General features: G+C 44.0%; 1 protein-coding gene and 1 long non-coding RNA gene across 2 annotated transcripts in view; both read right to left on the bottom strand.

The window, feature by feature from the left end:
* Positions 1-5967: 5967 nt before the first annotated feature.
* LOC115152683 (piggyBac transposable element-derived protein 4-like) lies at positions 5968-8847 on the bottom strand. Its single transcript, XM_029697419.1, has 3 exons — positions 8590-8847; positions 8285-8474; positions 5968-7836 (listed from the first exon to the last, which is right to left on the bottom strand). The coding sequence occupies exons 1-3, from the start codon at positions 8845-8847 to the stop codon at positions 7322-7324; spliced, it is 963 nt and encodes a 320-aa protein (XP_029553279.1). The 3' UTR covers positions 5968-7321.
* A 4880-nt stretch (positions 8848-13727) lies between these two features.
* Positions 13728-23027, bottom strand: part of LOC115153371 (uncharacterized) — a 24974-nt gene continuing 15674 nt past the window's right edge. The window contains exon 2 of the long non-coding RNA XR_003867687.1: positions 13728-14857. This is a non-coding gene — a long non-coding RNA (uncharacterized LOC115153371). The remainder of the gene's footprint in view (positions 14858-23027) is intronic.

Raw genomic sequence — 23027 nt, 5'->3', positions numbered from 1 at the left:
AATGGCACAGATACAAAGATGAGTTATTTTTCTATCTCTATGATGTAAACATTGTTTTCCTGATAACTTTTCTCCACATCCCCTTCCTCTGCTCCAAGGCTTTATGGGTAATTTGCATTACATTTCCATAACCAGGCCCCTGGCTAGGGCAATCTCGAGAGGACAGAGTTGGGCAGAGGGAACATCATCACAAGAATGTTTGGCACATCTGTTCACACCCTTAGGGTTTGTAGGAATGTTTTTAATACACCTATGGAATTAATCAGAGTTAATTTTGTGTATATTTTGTGAGATAACTGTATTTGTTTGTTGTAAAGGTCATGCTATGGTCTCACCCCTGACGATCTAATCCAAATACCTCAAGGCAGAGGAGAGGACTATTGCCAGCACATGTTGCTTTACATGTCGTCACGTTATCACATTAACTTCACATAAGATCACGTGAAAATGTGTTTTTGGAACATTTCACGTTTTCTCATGTGAAATGCATGTGTTTTTTCCATAAGACACTGACGGCCAATTGCAATGAAGTAGCTGAACTTCGTACGGAGCACTTTGTTAGCATTGGTTTTCTTAAAACTATACAAAACAGGAGATTACATGCACTTGCATGCTAAAATAAGTTTGATTGCAACGCAAAACCCACAAGAATAAACAAATGACTTAACGGATCTCACAATGATTCCAGACAGCTGCAACTTTCGTTGTCTATAGGTTCTCTATTGGTTACAGAATTAAACAACGATCTATTGGAAAACATAAGGCTGATGAAGGTAGAATAATTCTTATTATAGTATAAGAATATAGTAAAATTATGCCTATACAGTATATTCATTTAAATGCTTCATCTTAAATGGCTTAATATGTGCCATTTGAAATAACTGTATTAAACTACAGTTTAATTTTATAAAAATTCGATTGGCTTGATTTAGTTACACATTTCAAATATGCACAGTGCAGGGATCTTTTTCCCCAGAATCTTGATAAGAAATTACCATACTTTTTAAGACAAGTTCTAACTAATGGATTACATTAATTGGAAATGAAAAATGATTAAGTGTAGGCTACACCAACATAGTTTTCCATTCATAAAACGTGTAGGGTCAATTGCCACAGTAGATTTTGATAGCAATCAGGACTAAAAGTTCAACACTGGTATCAGCTTTAGGGAGAGGTAGTTTGCAATTGGCCCAGAGAGTGTGAGTGTTATAAGTTGGAGTGTGTGTGTGTGTGTGTGTGTGTGTGTTCATGCGTGCATTTGGGTGTGTGCGTGTGTATGGATGCAATTTATAAACAGCTCAGCCTGCTTTGTGTGCATGGGGTGTAATCTTAATAACTATTTAACTACTTATCACATCAACAATCAAACACTAAAAGGAGGAAGTTTACCAAGTAAACAAGCAACCACAAGAGAATAATATACCGTTATAAACAAAGTGCAAAGTCTTAAATAACAAAGCATCCATGTCTCTAAACATGTATAAGTGATTAGTCCAGTCACATCAGCTCTCTCCTTATCCTCCATAGCAGACACAGAGCAGTTTCAGTGTCACACTGTTATGGTAAATCGGTGTCACTCCGAAAATAATTCTGAGTAGTAGTTTATCACATCAGTCGCCGGCTTCATTAATAAGTGCATTGACAATGCCATCCCCACTGTGACTGTGCATACATATCCCAACCAGAAGCCATGGATCACAGGCAACAGCCGCACTGAGCTAAATGCTACAGCGGCCGCGTTCAAGGAGCGGGACACTAATCCGGACGCTTATAAGAAATCCCACTACGGGGCCTCCCGAGTGGCGCAGTGGTCTAAGGCACTGCATGGCAGTGCTAGCTGTGCCACTAGAGATAAAGGCTCTAAAGGCTCTGTCGCGATTGGGAGACCCATGGGGTGTCACACAATTAGCCCAGCATCGTACGGGTTAGGGGAGGGTTTGGCCGGTACGGATGTCCTTGTCCCATCGTGCACTAGCGACTCCTGTGGCGGGCCGGGCGCAGTGCACGCTGACCCGGTCGCCAGGTGCACGGTGTTTCCTCCGACACATTGGTGCGGCTGGCTTCCTGCTTAAGTCAGCATTGTGTCAAGCAGCAGTGCGGCTTGGTTGGGTTGTGTTTCAGAGGACGCACGGCTCTCGACCTTCACCTCTCTCTCTCGAGTCCTTACGGGAGTTGCAGCGATGAGACAAGACTGGGGAGAAAAATAAAATTAAAATAATAAGAAGAAGAAATCCCACTACAGGCAATGCAAATAATCTAGGTAGCCATTTGATTAGCTGTTCAGGAGTCTTATGGCTTGGGGGTAGAAGCTATTTAGGATCCTCTTGGACCTAGACTTGGCGCTCCGGTACCGCTTGCCATGCGGTAGCAGAGAGAACAGTCTATGACTAGGTTGGCTGGAGTCTTTCACAATTTTTAGGGCCTTCCTCTGACACCGCCTGGTATAGAGGTCCTGGATGGCAGGTAGCTTGGCCCCGGTGATGTACTGGGTCGTACGCACTACCCTCTGTAGTGCCTTGCGGTTGGAGGCCGAGCAGTTGCTTTACCAGACAGTGATGCAACTCATCAGGATGCTCTCGATGGTGCAGCTGTATGAAAAACAGCCACCTGTCAGAAGATGCTTAGACTCGTTCACCTTATTATGTTGTGATGAAAGGTCAAGTTCAGGTCAAACCTACTTCTGAGCTTTTAATTGCTGACAAGATGGTTGCTGCTGTCAGGGGGAGGTTAGATTTATTAAAATGTTGTTGTCAGGAAAAGTCACGCAAGGAGGACTGAGAGAGGCTATATGAGTTACAGGATGTCTTAGACATTTTGCAGAACCTGGGGAGAGCTATCACATACTGTATTCTGTACCAACTTCTGCATACAATTGTATTACTAAAGGAGAATTTTAATACTTAAACAAAGAGTCTGTGATTCCTTTCTACTACCATTATATATAACTTTAAGAATTATATACAGTCGTGGCCAAAAGTTTTGAGAATGACACAAATATTAATTTTCACAAAGTCTGCTGCCTCAGTTTGTATGTTGGCAATTTGCATATACTCCAGAATGTCATGAAGAGTGATCAGATGAATTGCAAAGTCCCTCTTTGCCATGCAAATGAACTGAATCCCCCCAAAACATTTCCATTGCATTTCAGCCCTGCCACAAAAGGAGCAGCTGACATCATGTCAGTGATTCTCTCGTTAACACAGGTGTGAGTGTTGACTAGGACAAGGCTGGAGATCACTCTGTCATGCTGATTGAGTTTGAATAACAGACTGGAAGCTTCAAAAGGAGGGTGTGCTTGGAATCATTGTTCTTCCTCTATCAACCATGGTTACCTGCAAGGAAACACATGCCGTCATCATTGCTTTGCACAAAAAGGGCTTCACAAGCAAGGATATTGCTGCCAGTAAGATTGCACCTAAATCAACCATTTATCGGATCATCAAGAACTTCAAGGAGAGCGGTTCAATTGTTGTGAAGAAGGCTTTCAAGGAGCCAAAGAAAGTCATCAGGGACAGACTGATATTCTGCTAAAGGTACAGGGATTGGACTGCTGAGGACTGGGGTAAAGTCATTTTCTCTGATGAATCCCCTTTCCGATTGTTTGGGGCATCTGGAAAAAAGCTTGTCCAGAGAAGACAAGGTGAGCGCTACCATCAGTCCTGTGTCATGCCAACAGTAAAGCATCCTGAGACCATTCATGTGTGGGCTTGCTTCTAGCCAAGGGAGTGGGCTCACTCACAATTATGCCTAAGAACACAGCCATGAATAAAGAATGGTACCAACACATCCTCTGAGAGCAACTTCTCCCAACCATCCAGGAACAGTTTGGTGACGAACAATGCCTTAACCGGCATGAATGAGCACCTTGCCATAAGGCAAAAGTGATAACTAAGTGATTCGGGGAACAAAACATCAATATTTTGGGTCCATGGCCAGGAAACTCCCCAGACCTTAATCCCATTGAGAACGTGTGGTCAATCCTCAAGAGGCGGGTGGACAAACAAAAACCCACAAATTCTGACAAACTCCAAGCATTGATTATGCAAGAATGGGCTGCCATCAGTCAGGACGTGGCCCAGAAGTTAATTGACAGCATGCCAGGGCGGATTGCAGAGGTCTTGAAAAAGAAGGGTCAACACAGCAAATATTGACTCTTTGCATCAACTTCATGTAATTGTCAATAAAAGCCTTTGACACTTATGAAATGCTTGTAATTATACCTCAGTATTCCATAGTAACATCTGACAAAAATATCTAAACTCACTGAAGCAGCAAACTTTGTGGAAATTAATATTTGTGTCATTCTCAAAACTTTTGGCCACGACTGTAGAACTGATCATCTGTTGAAGAAATTGGCCAACAACGCCAAGGAACTTGAAGCTCTCAACCTGCTCCACTACAGCCCCATTGATGAGAATAGGGGCGTGCTCAATCCTCCTGTTTCTTGTAGTCCACAATTATCTCCTTTGTCTTGATCACGTTGAGGGAGAGGTTGTTGTCCTTGCACCACACGGTCAGGTCCCTGACCTCCTTTTAACCTTATTGTTTACATAATGTTGCTGCTACTGTCTCTTACGACCGAAAATAACTTCTGGACATCAGAACAGCGATTACTCACCGTGGACTGGAAGAAACTTTTTCCTTTAACGAGTCAGACGAAAAGGATACCCTGCTTTCACTGGAACAGGCCCAGATCCACGCCTTTTGCATGAAGAAAAGACCCAGGAATAGGGGCCGCAGATCGGGCAGCCTTCGAAGAATCCGTAGGCGAGCGAGTAAACTCCCACTGCCATCCGTTCTTCTTGCTAACGATATGGACAATATAGAGCTAGCGGAATTTTCCATGCACCGGCAGAACAGAGATGCTACCTCTGGAAAGACGAGGGGTGGGGGTGTGTGTCTATTTGTCAATAACAGCTGGTGTGCAATGTCTAATATTAAAGGAGTCTCGAGGTATTGCTCGCCTGAGGTAGAGTACCTTATGATAAGCTGTAGACCACACTATCAACCAAGAGAGTTATCATCTATATTCTTTGTATCTGTCTATTTACCACCACAGAACGAAACTGGCACTAAGACCGCTCTCAACTAACTGTATAAACCCATAAGCAAAGAAGAAAATGCTGGTGATCTGCTTGAAACATGTTGGTATTATAGACTCGGACAGGGAGAGGTTGAAAATGTCAGTGAAGACACTTGCCAGTTGGTCGGCGCATGCTCGGACTACACGTCCTGGTAATCCGTCTGGCTCTGCAGCCTTGTGAATGTTAACCTGTTTAAAGGTCTTACTCACATTGGTTGCGGAGAGCCTGATCATACAGTTATCCGGAACAGCTGATGCTCTCATGCATGTTACAGTGTTACTTGCCTCGAAGCGAGCATATAAGTTATTTAGTTTGTCTGGTAGGCTCGTGTCACTGGGCAGCTCTCAGTTGTGCTACCCTTTGTAGGCTGTAATAGTTTGCAAGCCCTGCCACATCCGACGAGCGTCGGAGCCGGTGTAGTACAATTCGATCTTAGGAAGGGAAACCCAGCCGTGAGCTGCCTAGTGACACGAGCCTACCACACCAGCTAAATGTCTTCTATGCTCGCGTCGAGGCAAGCAACACTGAACTATGCATGAGAGCACCAGCTGTTCCGAACGACTGTGTGATCACGCTCTCTCTCTGCATTGTTGGGAAGGGCACATAAGTAAGCATTTTATCTGTGTCCGAAATGGCACCGTGTTCTTTATATAGTGCAGTACTTTCCCCAGAGCCCTATGGGAAGGAATAGGGCGGCATTTGGAACGCAACCTAACTGTATAACTTTGTGTCTCACAATGTGTTGCTTCAATTTGTTTCAGAGGCATATTTTTCCCAAACACAATTTCATATGGATAACAGTGTTAACACAGTGGATTTACTCAGATATGTGAGAGACAGTCTGTGTGTCTGTGTGTGTGTGTGTCTTAAAAAGAAATAGATAGACAGAATAAATTATTTATTGAGCATTTGAAGAGCGTTGAGAGTTTCTTTCTGAGGAAGCAGCTGACTAACACAGAGCTCTAAATAGAGGCAAATGCTCCCTCTCTCCCCCCTTCTCTTTTTTTTGTAGGCACTAAAAGAAGAGATGTGTCTGTTTCGGACAGATGGGCTGCACTCTGACTAAACGGCAGGCGCAACCACACTCAAACACAAACAAACACACACACTTCCGCTAATCAGAATGCAGAGTAAGCAATAGCTATTTCTCTCGTCCGCTCCTTCCCCCTCTCCTCCACTCCTCCGATGGATCCAGAGGGAGGAGAAGAATCACCTCCATTTATCCCTCCATCCCTGAGAGGAATAAACGGATCTTAGCCGCAGGGAGAGAGGGATTGGTGCAGAGCAGAGGGATGGAAGGAGGGATGTTAGCAAAGAACAGAACAACAGAGAGAAGTAGGCCAATTAGAGCATATCCTCTGCCAAGGATGCAGACAAAGCATGGATATAGTACGTAACTTACTGAATGACTGCAGCCATCTTAATTCACAAACTTTATGGAGTCTTCAAGCTGAAAGTGTGTCTGCAGCTAAATCAGGCTATGTCAAGTCCACCATATGTACAGGTTGAGCGGGCTCTTGTGAACACCTGTGTTGACATGCTGAGGTACTCAGACCCTGATAAACAATAGACCGTGTTGTTGAGTATTTTGTTGTTAAGACAGCACAACGCTTTGTTTAGCAGATCTACAGCTGACCACTACTGCCAGCCCTTCACACACAAACACACACATGCACACACAAACACATGGGAGCACAATAACACAAACAAACACATACACCCTGCGTGTAAAACAAGAGATAAAAGAGACATACACACACTCATCCTCCCTTCTGACCTTATGGCTCAGCATAGTAGCACGAAAACGACTACAAACTGAAAGCTTCTCCATATTAAACCACTTCAGTTTAACCCTCCCGTTGTCCTTGTATTCCGTATAGACCCCGTGTTCTCCGGGTCAGTGTGACCCGCCTTGACTAAACCCCCAATGAGCACAGGTGTGGCAGTATGCGTGTGCACAGCCTTTGCAGATATATTTCTTACACCTGCAGCAAACCGTATGTGTCTTAGAGTCCTTCTTCGGTGGACATATCTGACACCTTTTCCTCTTACTCACCCCAGCAGGGACAGTAGCTGGGACAGCTGACTCCTCAGGTTGCTCACGAGATGTAGCCCTGTGAACAGCTTTGACGAGTACTGCAGATGCGTCTGTGCGGGGGAGATGCTCCCTTCTTTGGATGAATGGAGTCACGAGTGCCTTTCCCAGCTGCTCCAGGAACACCCTCCTCTTGTTGCGCTTACGAGGCATCCAGCTCGGGTTGATCTCTCTCCAGGGGCCAGCGGGCAGTCATCCTTCTGCAGCTGTACATTCCAATGACCCCTGTGTGCAGTGTGCTCAGAAGTAACACATTCTTGTTTTTCTTGGGGAGGTAGGACACTAGAGTGGTGGTGGGCGTGAAGGCGAACCTCGACGAGAACACCTCTCTGTCCTTTGCCGCAAGCAGTGCAGGCGGGAGCTCAGGCTTGTTCTTTCGAACCATGCCAACCATGGTGACGTTCCTCCTGAGGAGCTGCCGTCTGAGTTCATAAGAGGTGAAGAAATTGTCACAGGTGACATTGTGACCCCTCAGTCCCTCTGTCACGTCAAGCACAACCCGCATCCCCTGGTTCTTCTCTGGGCCTCCACTGGTGGGCTTCCCGGTGTAGACCTGCATCTTCCAAGCGTAGCTGGACTTGGCGTCGCAGGCCACCCACGACTTGATGCCATATTTCGCTGGCTTGCTGGGCATGTACTGCCGGAAAGGACAACAACCTTTGGCAACAAGAGAGTAGCATGGTGGGCAATTATTAGTATCGTTCTGTGTCACACACAGACACAGAAGCAAGCAGTCACAGAGAGAAGAAGCAGTAGTCACAGAAGTCAATGTGTGTACACTCGCTTTTATGACATGTATGAAATGGAATCACATTTACCAAGGCCTTGTTCACAGACACAGAAGCAGTCATAGTGTGTACAATCGCTTTTATGACATGTATGTATATGAAATGGAATCACATTTACCTAGGCCTTGTTGGATCGGCCGCTATTACATGAGCTGCTGCTGACGTCCCAAAGTGGTGTACAGAAACAGGCCAGCCTAAAAGCCCTGAACGGCAAGCAATGCAGACGGCGTAGAAGCACGGCGCCTAGTAAAGGGCCCCTAGGAAGGACAGAGCCCAGGGGGGGAAGAGCCCTAGACATAGCTAGCTAGATACACTACCTCTGAATGGAACCAGCTGCTCGTCCACTGTCACGTCAGGCCCTGGGTTGTAGAGGAGCAGCAGCCGCGCGACCCACTCATCCCAGACCTCTCGTATGGCTGCCAGTTTGTCCGAGGCAGTCTCGCGGGTCTCGATGCACTGATGCACCTGGCAAGCCCTCCAGGTTTGCCATATCCAGGATAATTCGTTCTATTGCTGGCGTGATGAACAGGGAGAATGTGGAGGCGATGTCGTGGGCATGGGAAACGGCATACGTTGTGGGCCCCGGGGTCATCTCGGGGCCCTTGTGTTCGGCCACCCTTGCCTGGTTGTGATATGCCGCTACTGAGGACCATCTGATTTTGTCATTTTTTGACAACAACTTCTCTCTTTCGGCTTGAGGGATGTCTTGTTGTTGTTCTTCTTCTGACGACAATGACGCATCGTGCTCCGGGTTGTATTCCTCCCCATCTTCATCTTCTGACACGTCCTCAGCTTCCTCCTGCTCGGAATCAGAGTAGTCTTGCTGGACATGTGAGAATATATTTTCCAGAACCTGTTGGGCAGTGAACCGCACGGTCATGGCTTCAGCTCATTGGGTTAAGACCGGACGTGATGAACCCGTGACACTGTTAGTATCTCTTGTTTCCCCACAGCTTACACGGACACATGAATAAGGGCAACGGTTCACTTGTTAACCCCTCGGGGTCAGTCTACGACAGCAGGGCTCCACGTGTCTGGACATGTACGTAGGTGTACTTAACTTGTTTACCCCGGGGGTCAGTCTAGGACAACAGGCCACGCTATTTCTCACGTTGAATAATATCCCCGAGGCCATTCGGTTAACTGATCCACATGTCTGGACATGTACGGACGTGTAATTCACTTGTTTACCCCTGGGGGTCAGTCTACGACAGCAGGGCTCCACATACATGGACATGTCTGGACATGTACGGGGTGTAATTTACTTGTTTACCCCTGGGGGTCAGTCTAGAACAGCAGGGCACCACATATATGTTACCCCTGGGATGAATTGGAACGCCTACTGCGAGCCAGGCCTAATCGCCCAACATCAGTCCCCGACCTCACTAATGTTCTTGTAAGCAAGTCCCCGCAGCAATGTTCCAACATCTAGTGGAAAGCCTTCCCAGAAGAGTGGAGGCTGTTATAGCAGCAAAGGGGACCAACTCCATATTAATGCCCATGATTTTGGAAAGAGAAGTTTGACGAGCAGGTGTCCACATACTTTGGGTCATGTAGTGTATATCTGGGCTACAGAAATTGGTTCAATTATGGCCTAAAATAAATGTGTTAATATGGGCAGAATATTGTATATAAATGTATTTTCGTTTAATCTAGTTTTTACACTATCCATTAACACCAACCAGTCACTTTAAAACATTTCTTATCAATGAAAAAGCTAGGCAAAAATAATAGGTTTAAAAATAAGTATGCCTAAAACATTTATTTCAAATAACCTAAAAATACAACAAAATAAGAGTATGCTGCATGACATTGCAGTGCTATAGAAACAAGTTCACAAACAAATTGTCCAAGAATGTGCTTAGTGGTCTGGTCTCATACATAAGGATTTAGAGTCATTGAAAGGGTGGGACAAATGCGAGCACACCGAGCTTCCTGATCTCTTGGGCGTAGTCGGTGCTGTTCAAGAATCTTTGTCGCACTATGGGAAGCATTTGTATTTTTCACCAAATGGCCTGTGTCATGTGAAAGAAGCAACCCCAGTTGTGGGTCCCAGGAAGCACCTTCATAAAGGCTTTAAAAGCCGCCTGCTCGAAATCAGTCACAACTTGGTCGGTTTCTTCCTGGGTCTTCAGGCTTCTCTCCTTCAGGCCATTCATCACCTTTCAGAGCATTGTCTGGGATATGGTTGTGTTCTCCATATAACTTGGAAATAACCCCATCAGTGAGGGTTATGCGACCACGGCATTTGAAAGCATCATATTCGGTGCACTTCCAGAATAACTTATTTGTGGCTGTCATTCCCATCTGTAGGTGTAGCCTTCATTAAATTCGGGTTCCATTGCTTGTTCTGACCTCCTCTAATAGGCTGACCACACCGCTCGCGTTGCTCCCATCTCCTCATTGGTTAATAGAAGCAGGTACCCACGTGCCATCTCCTCATTGGTTATACCCACGTGGGTGATTGAAAGACGAACTGTGTTGCCGGTTGTCGTGGTAATACTACGAAAGTTTAGATGCCAATCACCATATAAGTTCAAAGATGAAAAAGCCTGGAAGGAGGAAAGATGACTAGAAACGATTCGGTTGACCGTTTTATGTGTGGATTAATTGTCGGAATAGAGGACCTTGTGCATTTTCAGGTAAAATAACAACTCAATGTTTATATCCCAGGACAAATTAGCTAGCAACAGCAAGCTAACTAAATAGGACAAATTAGCTAGCAAGTGCAAGCTAACTAGCCATAAATGTGTAATGCTTTTCAACCTGTCCCCAAATTAATGTCATTGGTTCAGAGTTTGTTTTGATATTTTAACTTGCGTGTCGTGATCGCATTTGGTGTAGGGGGACAAAATAAATATATGCACAATGTCGCACGCGCGCAGCCGGTTTGGGTTCCGTGTAAGAATAATGAATGCTGAGGGTAGCAGTGCAAAATCTTTTAAGCAGAATATTTGGATTATTAGCATATGAACGATTTGCAATTCGATTGCTGGACTATTGAAGCCATCCAACCAACCCATTTATTCAGATCCGGCAGTTCAAAGAGGATAGTTTCAAAGGTAATCAATTGGACATACAGTGGGGGCAAAAAGTATTTCATCCCCTGCTGATTTTGTACATTTGCCCACTGATAAAGAAAGGATCAGTCTATAATTTTAATGGTAGGTTTATTTGAACAGTGAGAGACAGAATAACAGCAAAAATATCCAGAAAAAACACATGTCAAAAATGTTATAAATTGATTTGCATTTTAATGAGGGAAATAAGTATTTGACCCCCTCTCAATCAGAAAGATTTCTGGCTCCCAGGTGTCTTTTATACAGGTAACGAGCTGAGAATAGGAGCACACTCTTAAAGGGAGTGCTCCTAACCGCAGCTTGTTACCTGTAAAAAAGACATCTGTCCACAGAATCAATCAATAAATCAGATTCCAAACTCTCCACCATGGCCAAGACCAAAGAGCTCTCCAAGGATGTCAGGGACAAGATTGTAGACCTACACAAGGCTGGAATGGGCTACAAGACCATCGCCAAGCAGCTTGGTGAGAAGGTGACAACATTTGGTGCGATTATTCGCAAATGGAAGAAACACAAAAGAACTGTCAATATCCCTCGGCCTGGGGCTCCATGCAAGATCTCACCCCGTGGGGTTGCAATGATCATGAGAACAGTGAGGAATCAGCCCAGAACTACACGGGAGGATCTTGTCAATGATCTCAAGGCAGCTGGGACCATAGTCACCAAGAAAACAATTGGTAACACACTACGCCGTGAAGGACTGAAATCCTGCAGCGCCCGCAAGGTCCCCCTGCTCAAGAAAGCACATATACATGCCCGTCTGAAGTTTGCCAATGAACATCTGAATGATTCAGAGGACAACTGGGTGAAAGTGTTGTGGTCAGATGAGACCAAAATGGAGCTCTTTGGCATCAACTCAACTCGTCGTGTTTGGAGGAGGAGGAATGCTGCCTATGACCCCAAGAATACCATCCCCACCGTCAAACATGGAGGTGGAAACATTATGCTTTGGGGGTGTTTTTCTGCTAAGGGGACAGGACAACTTCACCGCATCATTTGACGGGGCCATGTACTGTCAAATCTTGGGTGAGAACCTCCTTCCCTCAGCCAGGGCATTGAAAATGGGTCATGGATGGGTATTCCAGCATGACAATGACCCAAAACACACGGCCAAGGCAACAAAGGAGTGGCTCAAGAAGAAGCAGATTAAGGTCCTGGAGTGGCCTAGCCAGTCTCCAGACCCTAATCCCATAGAAAATCTGTGGAGGGAGCTGAAGGTTCGAGTTGCCAAACGTCAGCCTCGAAACCTTAATGACTTGGAGAAGATCTGCAAAGAGGAGTGGGACAAAATCCCTCCTGAGATGTGTGCAAACCTGGTGGCCAACTACAAGAAACGTCTGACCTCTGTGATTGCCAACAAGGGTTTTGCCACCAAGTACTAAGTCATCTTTTGCAGAGGGGTCAAATACTTATTTCCCTCATTAAAATGCAAATCATTTTATAACATTTTTGATATGCGTTTTTCTGGATTTTTGTGTTGTTATTCTGTCTCTCACTGTTCAAATAAACCTACCATTAAAATTATAGACTGATCATTTCTTTGTAAGCGGGCAAACATACAAAATCAGCAGTGGATTAAATACTTTTTTCCCCCACTGTAGTTATTGTTAATTAGCAGCATACGGCATACATTTGCATTCATTCAGTTAAATCTCTTAAAATAGCCTATACTCTTCTTGTGCAATGTATAGCCTACTTTACTGTTTGTCTGTCTGGACTGTGTGCCTGTCTTGGTGAGAATCTTAAGTTAAAAGAATACTAAAATAGTTTTCTTTAGTTTGTGTGCATATTATTATTTTACATTTAAGTATGACCTCCTAAAACTAGAACTGTGTTTTGGGCCTCATGGGAATGTAAAATCTTAATACATTCTAATTACATTTTACTTGTCCAAAATCGTGCTGAAATAAAACACTTTTCGATCCTTGTATTAATGGCAGTGTTGTTTGCCATTCAAAATAGTAAGCATTTATCTGTGAAATTAGACATCGAACTTGAACCCCGTTTCAACAAATCATCAGCTGATTCAGAAAATTATTTCCAGAATGACAGTAAAGTAAACAGCTGTTGTGATAGCGCGCAAGGTTTTTCTAGAATGTTTTGATGTCTCATACGTTACGAAAAGGATAGTCCAAACTATACAGGGTAAAAATGTTGGCCTATAGCATCTTTAAACAGGTTCAAAAGCAAAAAAGCTTTATTTCCTTGTAATGCATTTTATTCAATGGCTTCACCAGAGTGTCCTCAAGCCAGGGTTGGGTGGCACTTTACAACATTCCAATGTTATAGTCTTGTGAATTTCTCATGCATATTTTTGGATTGAAAGTGGGAACAAATTGGAGAGATGGACAAATAACGTTAGTGATTTCAAAACAAAATAGACTACATTTTCATTCATATTATAAAGACGTGAGGTGAATATCAAAATAGTTTTAAAAAGATGTCTTTGCCTTAAAGTTGTACCTCAGATTAATCTTTTATATAATGGCCTATACAGTAAACTCAAAATATGGTATTCTGTTGTTTTGAAATAGGCTACGTTTTCTGTATCATAATGAGACTCAATGAAACGACACAGGCCAAATGGATTTTGTGATGTTTTCCTATATTACATTGACTTATTAGACTGTTAAATGTAGGGTAAAAGACAGACATTTCTGTGGTCTGAATTTCATTATAATTTTTGTTTTCAGTAGGTAGGCCTACCCATGTGTCTCTCCTCTCTCTGAAAGCCTGCTCACTGAAAGCCTGCTCAATACCAAAGATGATAATTGTGACTTGATTGAATTGGAACGATGTGGATAATGATAAGGAGAGCCCATTATAGACTAACCCTTTAATCATAGGCTATTGTTACTTTGTGTCGCTAAAATCTCTGTTTCCATTTCTATAGTCATGTGACAGAGTATTTTTTTATTGAAACCTCCAAATGTCGGCCTTTTACCAGATCCATTTTTTTCTGCATTAAATGTATTATTTTCATTACTGAACAGAATTCAGTATGCTATAGCCTGTAGATCATTTCTGCCCATATGAACACATTTATTTTAGGCCATATAAAGAACAGCTATGCTTGATTTAATGAAAAGCAGCTACCAGACACAAAATTGTTTCACATTCTTCAATAAAAGAATCATAAACAGAAACAGGAAATAGGCTACACAGCTGGCTTCACCGTTTCCCCGCAATAAAGGCCTACAAGGAAACTCAACGTATCTCCACAAGGTTGAGTGAGCGAGGGAGTCTGTGCGCTGCGTAGTACCGTCCACAAAATGGCAAGCCACACACACACATCCTCCTGTGACTGTCCGACTCAGCATAGTAGCACAAAACCGTCCGCAAACTGAAAGCTTCTCCATATTAAACCACTTCAGCTTAGTAGTGGGGACTTTACTGTGATGAACTGTGAGCTGTTCTCTACTCACACACACCCCAATCTGTCTTTGTGGAGTTCCTGGAATCACAGCTACACCGAACCGGTATTAAAACATGACAAGGTGTGGCCCACAATGGATCTTGCCATTAGTCTGTTTAAGAAAGTGTGTCATCCTGCCAAAAAGCATGTCATACCTAAAGGTGTCCCCCTCCAAAACACCCCACTAGAAGACCATGATCTTTGACCCTACCTGTTTGTCCTTGGACTTTCCGCTGCCGCTGACCCGGGAGGAAGTGACATCACGGGGGATGACAGAGATCTGGTGCAGTGGCATGTTCATCCCCGCGCAGCCCACCGGACTGGTCGGGCTCACACACACACTTCCTGTCTCGCTGGCATGACGGGCTGAATCGCTACTCCCAGGCTGCACTGCTCTGGAGAGGAGAATTAGTAGAAAGAGGAGATACAGGTTTAGACATACAGAACATAAATAACACTACTCACATTTATTTTCACAAGATATGCATTTCTTTTTTTGTAGCCATTTCTTTTCTTTCCTCCAACAGTATGACTGGTCTGGTTCTGGAACTGTGGGTGGCTAATCAGAGTGATGATAACACATTGACAGAGAAAAGAGTCGGAACAGCCCATGCTGTGAAGTCTATAAAAACTATAGTCTGAAAATAGAATAATAGCACATTGACGGAGAGGGAGAGAATGAACCATGGTCTGAATAGAACATGATAACACACTGACTGTCCACATTGACAAAGGTCTGAATTAGAGCTGGGTGACACGGGAAAAAATCTGTATCGCGATAAATTGCCTGAATTGATGCGATGATGACAAATAGAACAATATGTTTCTAACAACGTGCACCACAGAGGTCATTTCCATGTTAAAGGACCCATACGCGCTAAACATCAGTCTTAAAAGGTATTAGAAAAACATCAAAACACAATAATGTTGAATTAAAGACCCCTACCAACTAATATCAACACGTATAATAAGAATGTGCTCTTAACTGACTTGCCTAGTTAAATTAAGGGTAAACACAAATAATCATATTTAGTTTGGGATAACATTTTCTGCCTTCTGTAAGTTCAATAAACATTGCCCTGTGCTATGAAGGCTAAAACCATGGTCAATCAATCAAATGCATTTTATAAAGCCTTTTTGACAACAGCAGTTGTCACAAAGTGCAGCACCATGGTAACACAACAACAGGGAGGGAGGGAGGGAGGGAGGGAAGAGGTAGAAACAGGAAGATGGCGAGGATGAGGGCTATTGATGCATCACTAATCTAGTGCTGTCTGGAAGTAGAGATGGGTTCTCTCTCAGTAAAGGTTAGGGATATCTCAGGGGACTATATGGGTTTCTGGTGGTCTCTCCCTCAGATCCCAAGGACATTATAGACCGTGAGGACAAGACACAGGGAGACTAACAAGGGGACCTGATACCATCACAGACAGATGAATTACACACCAGGGCTTTCCATTAAGGAATGGCTTTCCATTATGTAATGAGAGAGAAGGAGAGCAGGAGAGAGGGAGACAGAGAAAAATAGATGGGGGAGAGAGGGAGACAGAGAAAGAGAGATGGGGCAGAGTGAAGGAGGGTGGAGAGAGAGAGTGACAGTGAAAGAGAGACCTCCAACATGCAATTGCTTATGAGCTTATCTCCAGTGTGAGACAGTGAGTCCAGAGAAATGTCTGCACAAAGCACTGTTTCCCCTACAAACTAGTGCTACATGGACACTGACCCAGCCTTCACCATCCTACACACACTACTGCACTAACACACACACACACACAAACAAAGCCAGGCTTTATGCAGATACAGGGACAGGGTCATGTGTTTGTAGGCAGTACTGCCATTTTGTTTCACGTGGTGCTCTGTTTGGACCGCTGTAGACCCCAGCAGCATTATGACACACACACACACACACACACACACACACACACACACACACACACACACACACACACAGTGTTGACCCTACTTCACATATCGCTTGCTTATTACTAGATAACAATTTATAGTTGAACCGAATCTGCTAGAAAGATAATGTACTCATACAATTTGAATTATCTGCAAAAGAACAGGCCTTAAATCAATATACTGTAGCTAGTACTTCACCAATATAGCCAACTGAACAAGCAGAGGACTGAAGCCTTTACAGAAGTAAGCCTGGTTCTGAACTAATCTCTAGGCCTGTAGGTGGGGCCTAAAATTGAGATTGTACTAAATATTTCAACTCCATGTGGGTACATTTACATTCTGGACAATCACTGTTACTGTATATGTCTGGCCCATCACTGTTTCAGTAACCATCTGGCCAATCAATAACTTCCTGAAAAGGTTTGATCGGTCAGAAAGTGATCTTGTTGCCATGGTACCAGCTACAGAGGTCATTATGACTGGAGGCTTGTTTGGTTTTACAATAACATGCTGAAACACACAAAAGAGAGCGAGAGTGGGCTCTGATTGATATTACCACTCACACACACTGCTTGAGTCTAATGATTCATACACCATTCCCACTTGGCACAGACGCCACTTCGCCCCAGGTGGTGAAGGTAGGAAACCACACCTCCACCCTGCTGATCCTCAACACTGAGGCCCCACAAGGGTGCGTGCTCAGTCCCCTCCTGTACTCTCTGTTCACCCATGACTGCGTGGCCAAGCACGTCTCCAACTCAATCATCAAGTTTGCAGATGACACAACAGTAGTAGGCTTGATTACCAACAATGATGAGACGGCCTACAGGGAGGAGGTGAGGGCACTCGGAGTGTGGTGCCAGGAAAACAACCTCTCACTCAACGTCAACAAAACAAAGGAGATGATCGTGGACTTCAGGAAACACCAGAGGGAGCACCCCCCCTATCCACATCGACGCGACCACAGTGGAGAAGGTGGAAAGCTTCAAGTTCCTCGGCGTACACATCACTGACAAACTGAAATGGTCCACCCACACAGACAGTGTGGTGAAGAAGGCGCAACACCTAAAATCCTCACAAACTTTCGAGAGCATCCTGTCGGGCTGTATCACCGCTTGATACGGCCAATGTACCGCCCGCAACTGCATGGCTCTCCAAAGGGTAGTGCAGTCTGCCCAACGCATCACCGGTCTGCCCAACAAACTATCTGCCCTCCAGGACACCTACAGCACCCAATGTCACAGGAAGGCCAAAAAGATCATCAAGGACAACAACCACCCGAGCCACTGCCTGTTCACCCCGCTATCATCCAGAAGGCGAGGTCAGTACAGGTGAATCAAAGCTGAGACAGAGAGACGGAAAAATAGCTTCTATCTCAAGGCCATCAGACTGTTAAACAGCCATCACTAGCACATAAAGGCTGCTGTCTATATACATAGAGTTAAAATCACTGGCCACTTTAATAAATAGAACACCAGTCACTTTAATAATTTACCCATCTCATATGTATATACTGTATCATATACTTTTCTACTGTATCTTATTCTATGCTGCTCTGACATTGATCGTCCATATATTTTTATATTCTTAATTCCATTCCTTTACTAAATTTGTGTGTATTGGGTATATGTTGTGTAATTGTTAGATATTACTTGTTAGATATTACTGCACTGTGGGAGCTAGAAGCGCAAGGAGTTAGCTACACCCGCAATAACATCTGCTAAACACATGTATATCTTTATTTAACTAGGCAAGTCAGTTAAGAACAAATTCTTATTACAATAAAGACCTAGGAACAGTGGGTTAACTGCCTTGTTCAGGGGCAAAATGACAGATTTTTACCATGTCAGCTCAGGGATTCGATCTAGCAACCTTTCGGTTACTGGCCCAATGCTCTAACCACGAGGCTACCTACCGCCCCAAAATATGTATGTGTATATGACCAATTAAATGTTATTTTATTTAGTTTACATTTGGTTGAGTTGTCACCATGTCATTGAATTTAGGTTAAAGGTTTGGTGAAAAAAACAATTTCCTTACGTTGAGGACTTTTTGCAAATTCAATCAGTTTTCCACATTGATTCAGTCAGTTTTTGCACAGTGGGTTGTTTCTTGCTGCGAGTTTTTAATAAGTGATTGACAAGTTTGCCGCCATTGGACTCTGGAGTTGTGGAAACGTGTTCTCTGGAGTGATGAATCATGCTTCACCATCTGGCAGTTCGACAGACGAATCTGGGTTTGGCAGATGCCAGTAGAACGCTACCTGCCCCAATGCATAGTACCAACTGTAAAGTTTAATGGAGGAGGAATAATGGTCTGGGGCTGTTTTTCATGGACCGAGCTAGGCCCCTTAGTTCCAGTGAAGGGAAATCTTAACGCTACAGCATACAATGACATTCAAGACGATTCTATGCTTCCAACTTTGTGACGAAGGTTTGGGGAAGGCCCTTTCCTGTTTCAGCATGACAATGTGCACAAAGCGAGGTCCATACAGAAATGGTTTGTCGAGATCGGTGTGGAAGAACTTGACTGGCCTACACAGAGCCCTGACCTCAACCCTGTTTAACACTTTTGGTATGAATTGGAACGCCCACTGTGAGGCCAGGCCTAATCGGCCAACATCAGTGCCCGACCTCACTAATGCTCGTGGCTGAATGTAAGCAAGTCTCCGCAGCAATGTTCCAACATCTAGTGGAATGCCTTCCCAGAAGAGTGGAGGCTGTTATAGCAGCAAAGAGGGGACCAACTCCATATTAATGCCCATGATTTTGTAATGAGATGTTCGACGAGCAGGTGTGCACATACACTACATGACCAAAAGTATCTAAATCAGGCCCAAAGAAATCCTGCACCCCCTGTCAAAAAATATTTCTGCCGTCTCGGACTGTAGCCTACAGCGCATTTTCTATATTAGCGGGTTAGGACCTGGTGCAGGCCTCAGATTTTCTCTTTTTCACATATAGGTTGGGCGGTTGTGGGTGAGTTATTAGCAACTGCAGGCGGGTGCGGGTGGAAAAACAGCTAACCGCACCACTAACCCATTGATTCTTAAAGAATATAACTTATAAATGCCTCATGAGTTCGTTCAACTGTCAGACCCCATCAGAACCCAAAATATAAGCTTGTTTTACTCCAATGTTGTAAACAATGTAAATAAACATTTTATAGCCTCAAAACTCTCTCTCCCTCCTCATATCCACAACAACAGAATCAATTAATAAAGAGTGTGTTATCTCACTAATCGTTAGCTCACTGAAGTCAACAAACCTTAGATACATTTTTATAATATCATAATAGACACAGGTATGTATTGATGTACAGTAATAACATAATGACACATCTTTCATTATAAGTTTCCAATGATACCACTGACTGGTATTGAACATGTGTGTCAGCCTGTAAACCTTATTGATGGTCAAACACAAGCTGGCAGGCTTCTGTGTGAAGGGACACACGGTTCAGCCCTGAATATCTTCAGATAACAAACTTTCATTAAAAGGCAATACAGGCTGGTTGTTACAATTACTGTTCACACTGAATACCTCCTCTGTTTACACTCTTCATAAAGTCCCGTTGTGTGTGCGTGCACGTCATGCTTTCTGAACATCCCACATCTGTCTAAAAATGGAACAAAAATTCTAACTGATTATTCTGCTGAGGTGAAATTTTGTTAGGAAACCATTGATAAACTGATTAGAAACATTGACGCAACCTTTCCATCTGTGAGATGTAAACCTGGCCTCTGTGTATACAACCCAGTTCTTTCTCTGCTGCAGGCCTTTGTACTTTCGTTATAATAGGAATGTTTCTCCGTAGAGGCCTGTAAAAATGGACCCTGTATAAAGCTCTGGTAGTTCCAGTCAACAGTGATTTCATTGCAGCCACGAGCAAGGTCTTGAATAAATCTTTCCTTTATGGATTTAAATTCAAAGATAGTGCTATGCTGTTTATCAATTCTCCAGATCTGTTGTGAAAAATCTATTTCAAATGTATTTTTATGAGCCAACCTGGATAAAAGGTATTTCAATCAAATGTACACCTACATGATACATAAATTAAGCATCCACCCATGAAATTATCTTTCAAAACACAAGTGCTGTATAAATCTACACATCCATGACGAATGAAAAGGCCTCCTGTGTAAAGCGGGAACTGCAACTTCAGGGCGACAAAACAGGCAACCTGAGCCCTTGAAGGACCACGATGACATCATCGACCAGAGAATGGTAAGATACAGTACATCATCAAAAAGAGATAATGTATTATTACTCCCGATCCATTCCAGCTGAGCCAGCACTTCTGCCAAGGTGATATATGGGGCTGTCAACTGTTTCCAGTTTCATTGCGTACCAATACCATTCATCTCAGCCACCATGTGTGTTAAGTGTTCTGGCACAAAATGTCAGCTGTGGAATGGGATGAGTTGTCCCCATATAGGCCTAATGTGAAGTGCTTTGAGGCTTTGTCAAAAGCGCTATATAAAAATGCAACCAACTACCTAGTGCCATCAGCCACCGCCTAGCTCCTATCTCTGTTGTGTGCTTCAGAGGGGCTTTGGAAACAGCCTACATTCCAACCACCACAGAGTTCTTTACACTGCAGGCACTCTAGGGAGGCTGGGACAGCAAGGTCTGACATCCTCCACAGGGAGAGAAGCTATTCCAGAGGATCAATATTAATTCTCCCTATGGAGGCTGATAGACAGACATAGTGGAGCACAGAGCACAGCAGGGATAGATTGAGTTACTGTAGAAAACAGTAGACAGGCAGACATAGTGGAGCTCAGAGCAGGGCATGGTTAGATTGAGTTAGAAGACAGAAGGTAAACCAGGACAACACTTATACCGGACTGTATTACATCCATTGCATTACAGGCCTGAGTCATTCCACCTCAAAAAGCACAATAAAGAAATTGTTTCTGTTGTTAGAAACACTTAAGATTAGCATTCCTGAAACATTACCTTGTTGAAATATAATTTGATCTCTGAGAAATGAAGTTAAGCTAAGCTGAATGAGTAAAACAAAGGGAATCCAACAGAATTATCAATAGCCACCCAAAGACCCCTCCACGCAAATTCCACCCACAACTACCAGTTTACAGTATTAGTTCTCTATGTTTCACAAGTAGTATGGAGCTGCTGCTTGGAGTATTGATTCTTCATCCTTTGTAATGTATTCCCTGTGAATCTGGTGATGTTTTTTCCCCATTCAGAAAAATCTACCATTGAAGTCGCTTGCATTATTTACCGTAAATTAGTGTGAACGTACCATGTGTTGCCCACTAGATGCCGCTCTTCCTGCTACTGCCACCACACCCTTTCATCCATTTTGCTGGTCTCTTGTGTTTGTTACGTTTCAGAACATTTTCTTTGCAACTTTGGTAGAAAACCAATACCTTTTGCTCATGATGAAAATAATAGTCCTGTATTGATGTCACTTGTTAAATCCACTTCAATCAGTGTAAATGATCGGGAGGAGACAGGCTAAATAAGTAGTTCTTTTGCCATGAGACAATTGAGACATGGATTGCGTATGTGTGCTATTCAGTGTGCCATTCAGAGGATGAATGAGCAAGACAAAATACACTGCTCAAAAAAATAAAGGGAACACTTAAACACATCCTAGATCTGAATGAAATAAATAATCTTATTAAATACTTTTTTCTTTACATAGTTGAATGTGCTGACAACAAAATCACACAAAAATAATGGAAATCCAATTTATCAACCCATGGAGGTCTGGATTTGGAGTCACACTCAAAATTAAAGTGGAAAACCACACTACAGGCTGATCCAACTTTGATGTAATGTCCTTAAAACAAGTCAAAATGAGGCTCAGTAGTGTGTGTGGCCTCCACGTGCCTGTATGACCTCCCTACAATGCCGAGGCATGCTCCTGATGAGGTGGCGGATGGTCTCCTGAGGGATCTCCTCCCAGACCTGGACTAAAGCATCCGCCAACTCCTGGACAGTCTGTGGTGCAACGTGGCGTTGGTGGATGGAGCGATACATGATGTCCCAGATGTGCTCAATTGGATTCAGCGGGCCAGTCCATAGCATCAATGCCTTCCTCTTGCAGGAACTGCTGACACACTCCAGCCACATGAGGTCTAGCATTGTCTTGCATTAGGAGGAACCCAGGGCCAACCGCACCAGCATATGGTCTCACAAGGGGTCTGAGGATCTCATCTCGGTACCCAATGGCAGTCAGGCTACCTCTGGTGAGCACATGGAGGGCTGTGTGGCCCCCCAAAGAAATGCCACCCCACACCATGACTGACCCACCACCAAACCGGTCATGCTGGAGGATGTTGCAGGCAGCAGAACATTCTCCACGGCGTCTCCAGACTCTGTCACGTCTGTCACGTGCTCAGTGTGAACCTGCTTTCATCTGTGAAGAGCACAGGGCGCCAGTGGCGAATATGCCAATCTTGGTGTTCTCTGGCAAATGCCAAACGTCCTGCACGGTGTTGGGCTGTAAGCACAACCCCCACCTGTGGACGTCGGGCCCTCATACCACCCTCATGGAGTCTGTTTCTGACCGTTTGAGCAGACACATGCACATTTGTGGCCTGCTGGAGGTCATTTTGCAGGGCTCTGGCAGTGCTCCTCCTGCTCCTCCTTGCACAAACGCGGAGGTAGCGGTCCCGCTGCTGGGTTGTTG

The sequence above is a fragment of the Salmo trutta genome, chromosome 18, assembly GCF_901001165.1.
Source record: "Salmo trutta chromosome 18, fSalTru1.1, whole genome shotgun sequence".
Lineage (NCBI taxonomy): Eukaryota > Metazoa > Chordata > Actinopteri > Salmoniformes > Salmonidae > Salmo > Salmo trutta.
The sequence above is the reverse complement of the archived record's forward strand: the minus strand, read 5'-3'. Positions and strand labels throughout refer to the sequence as shown.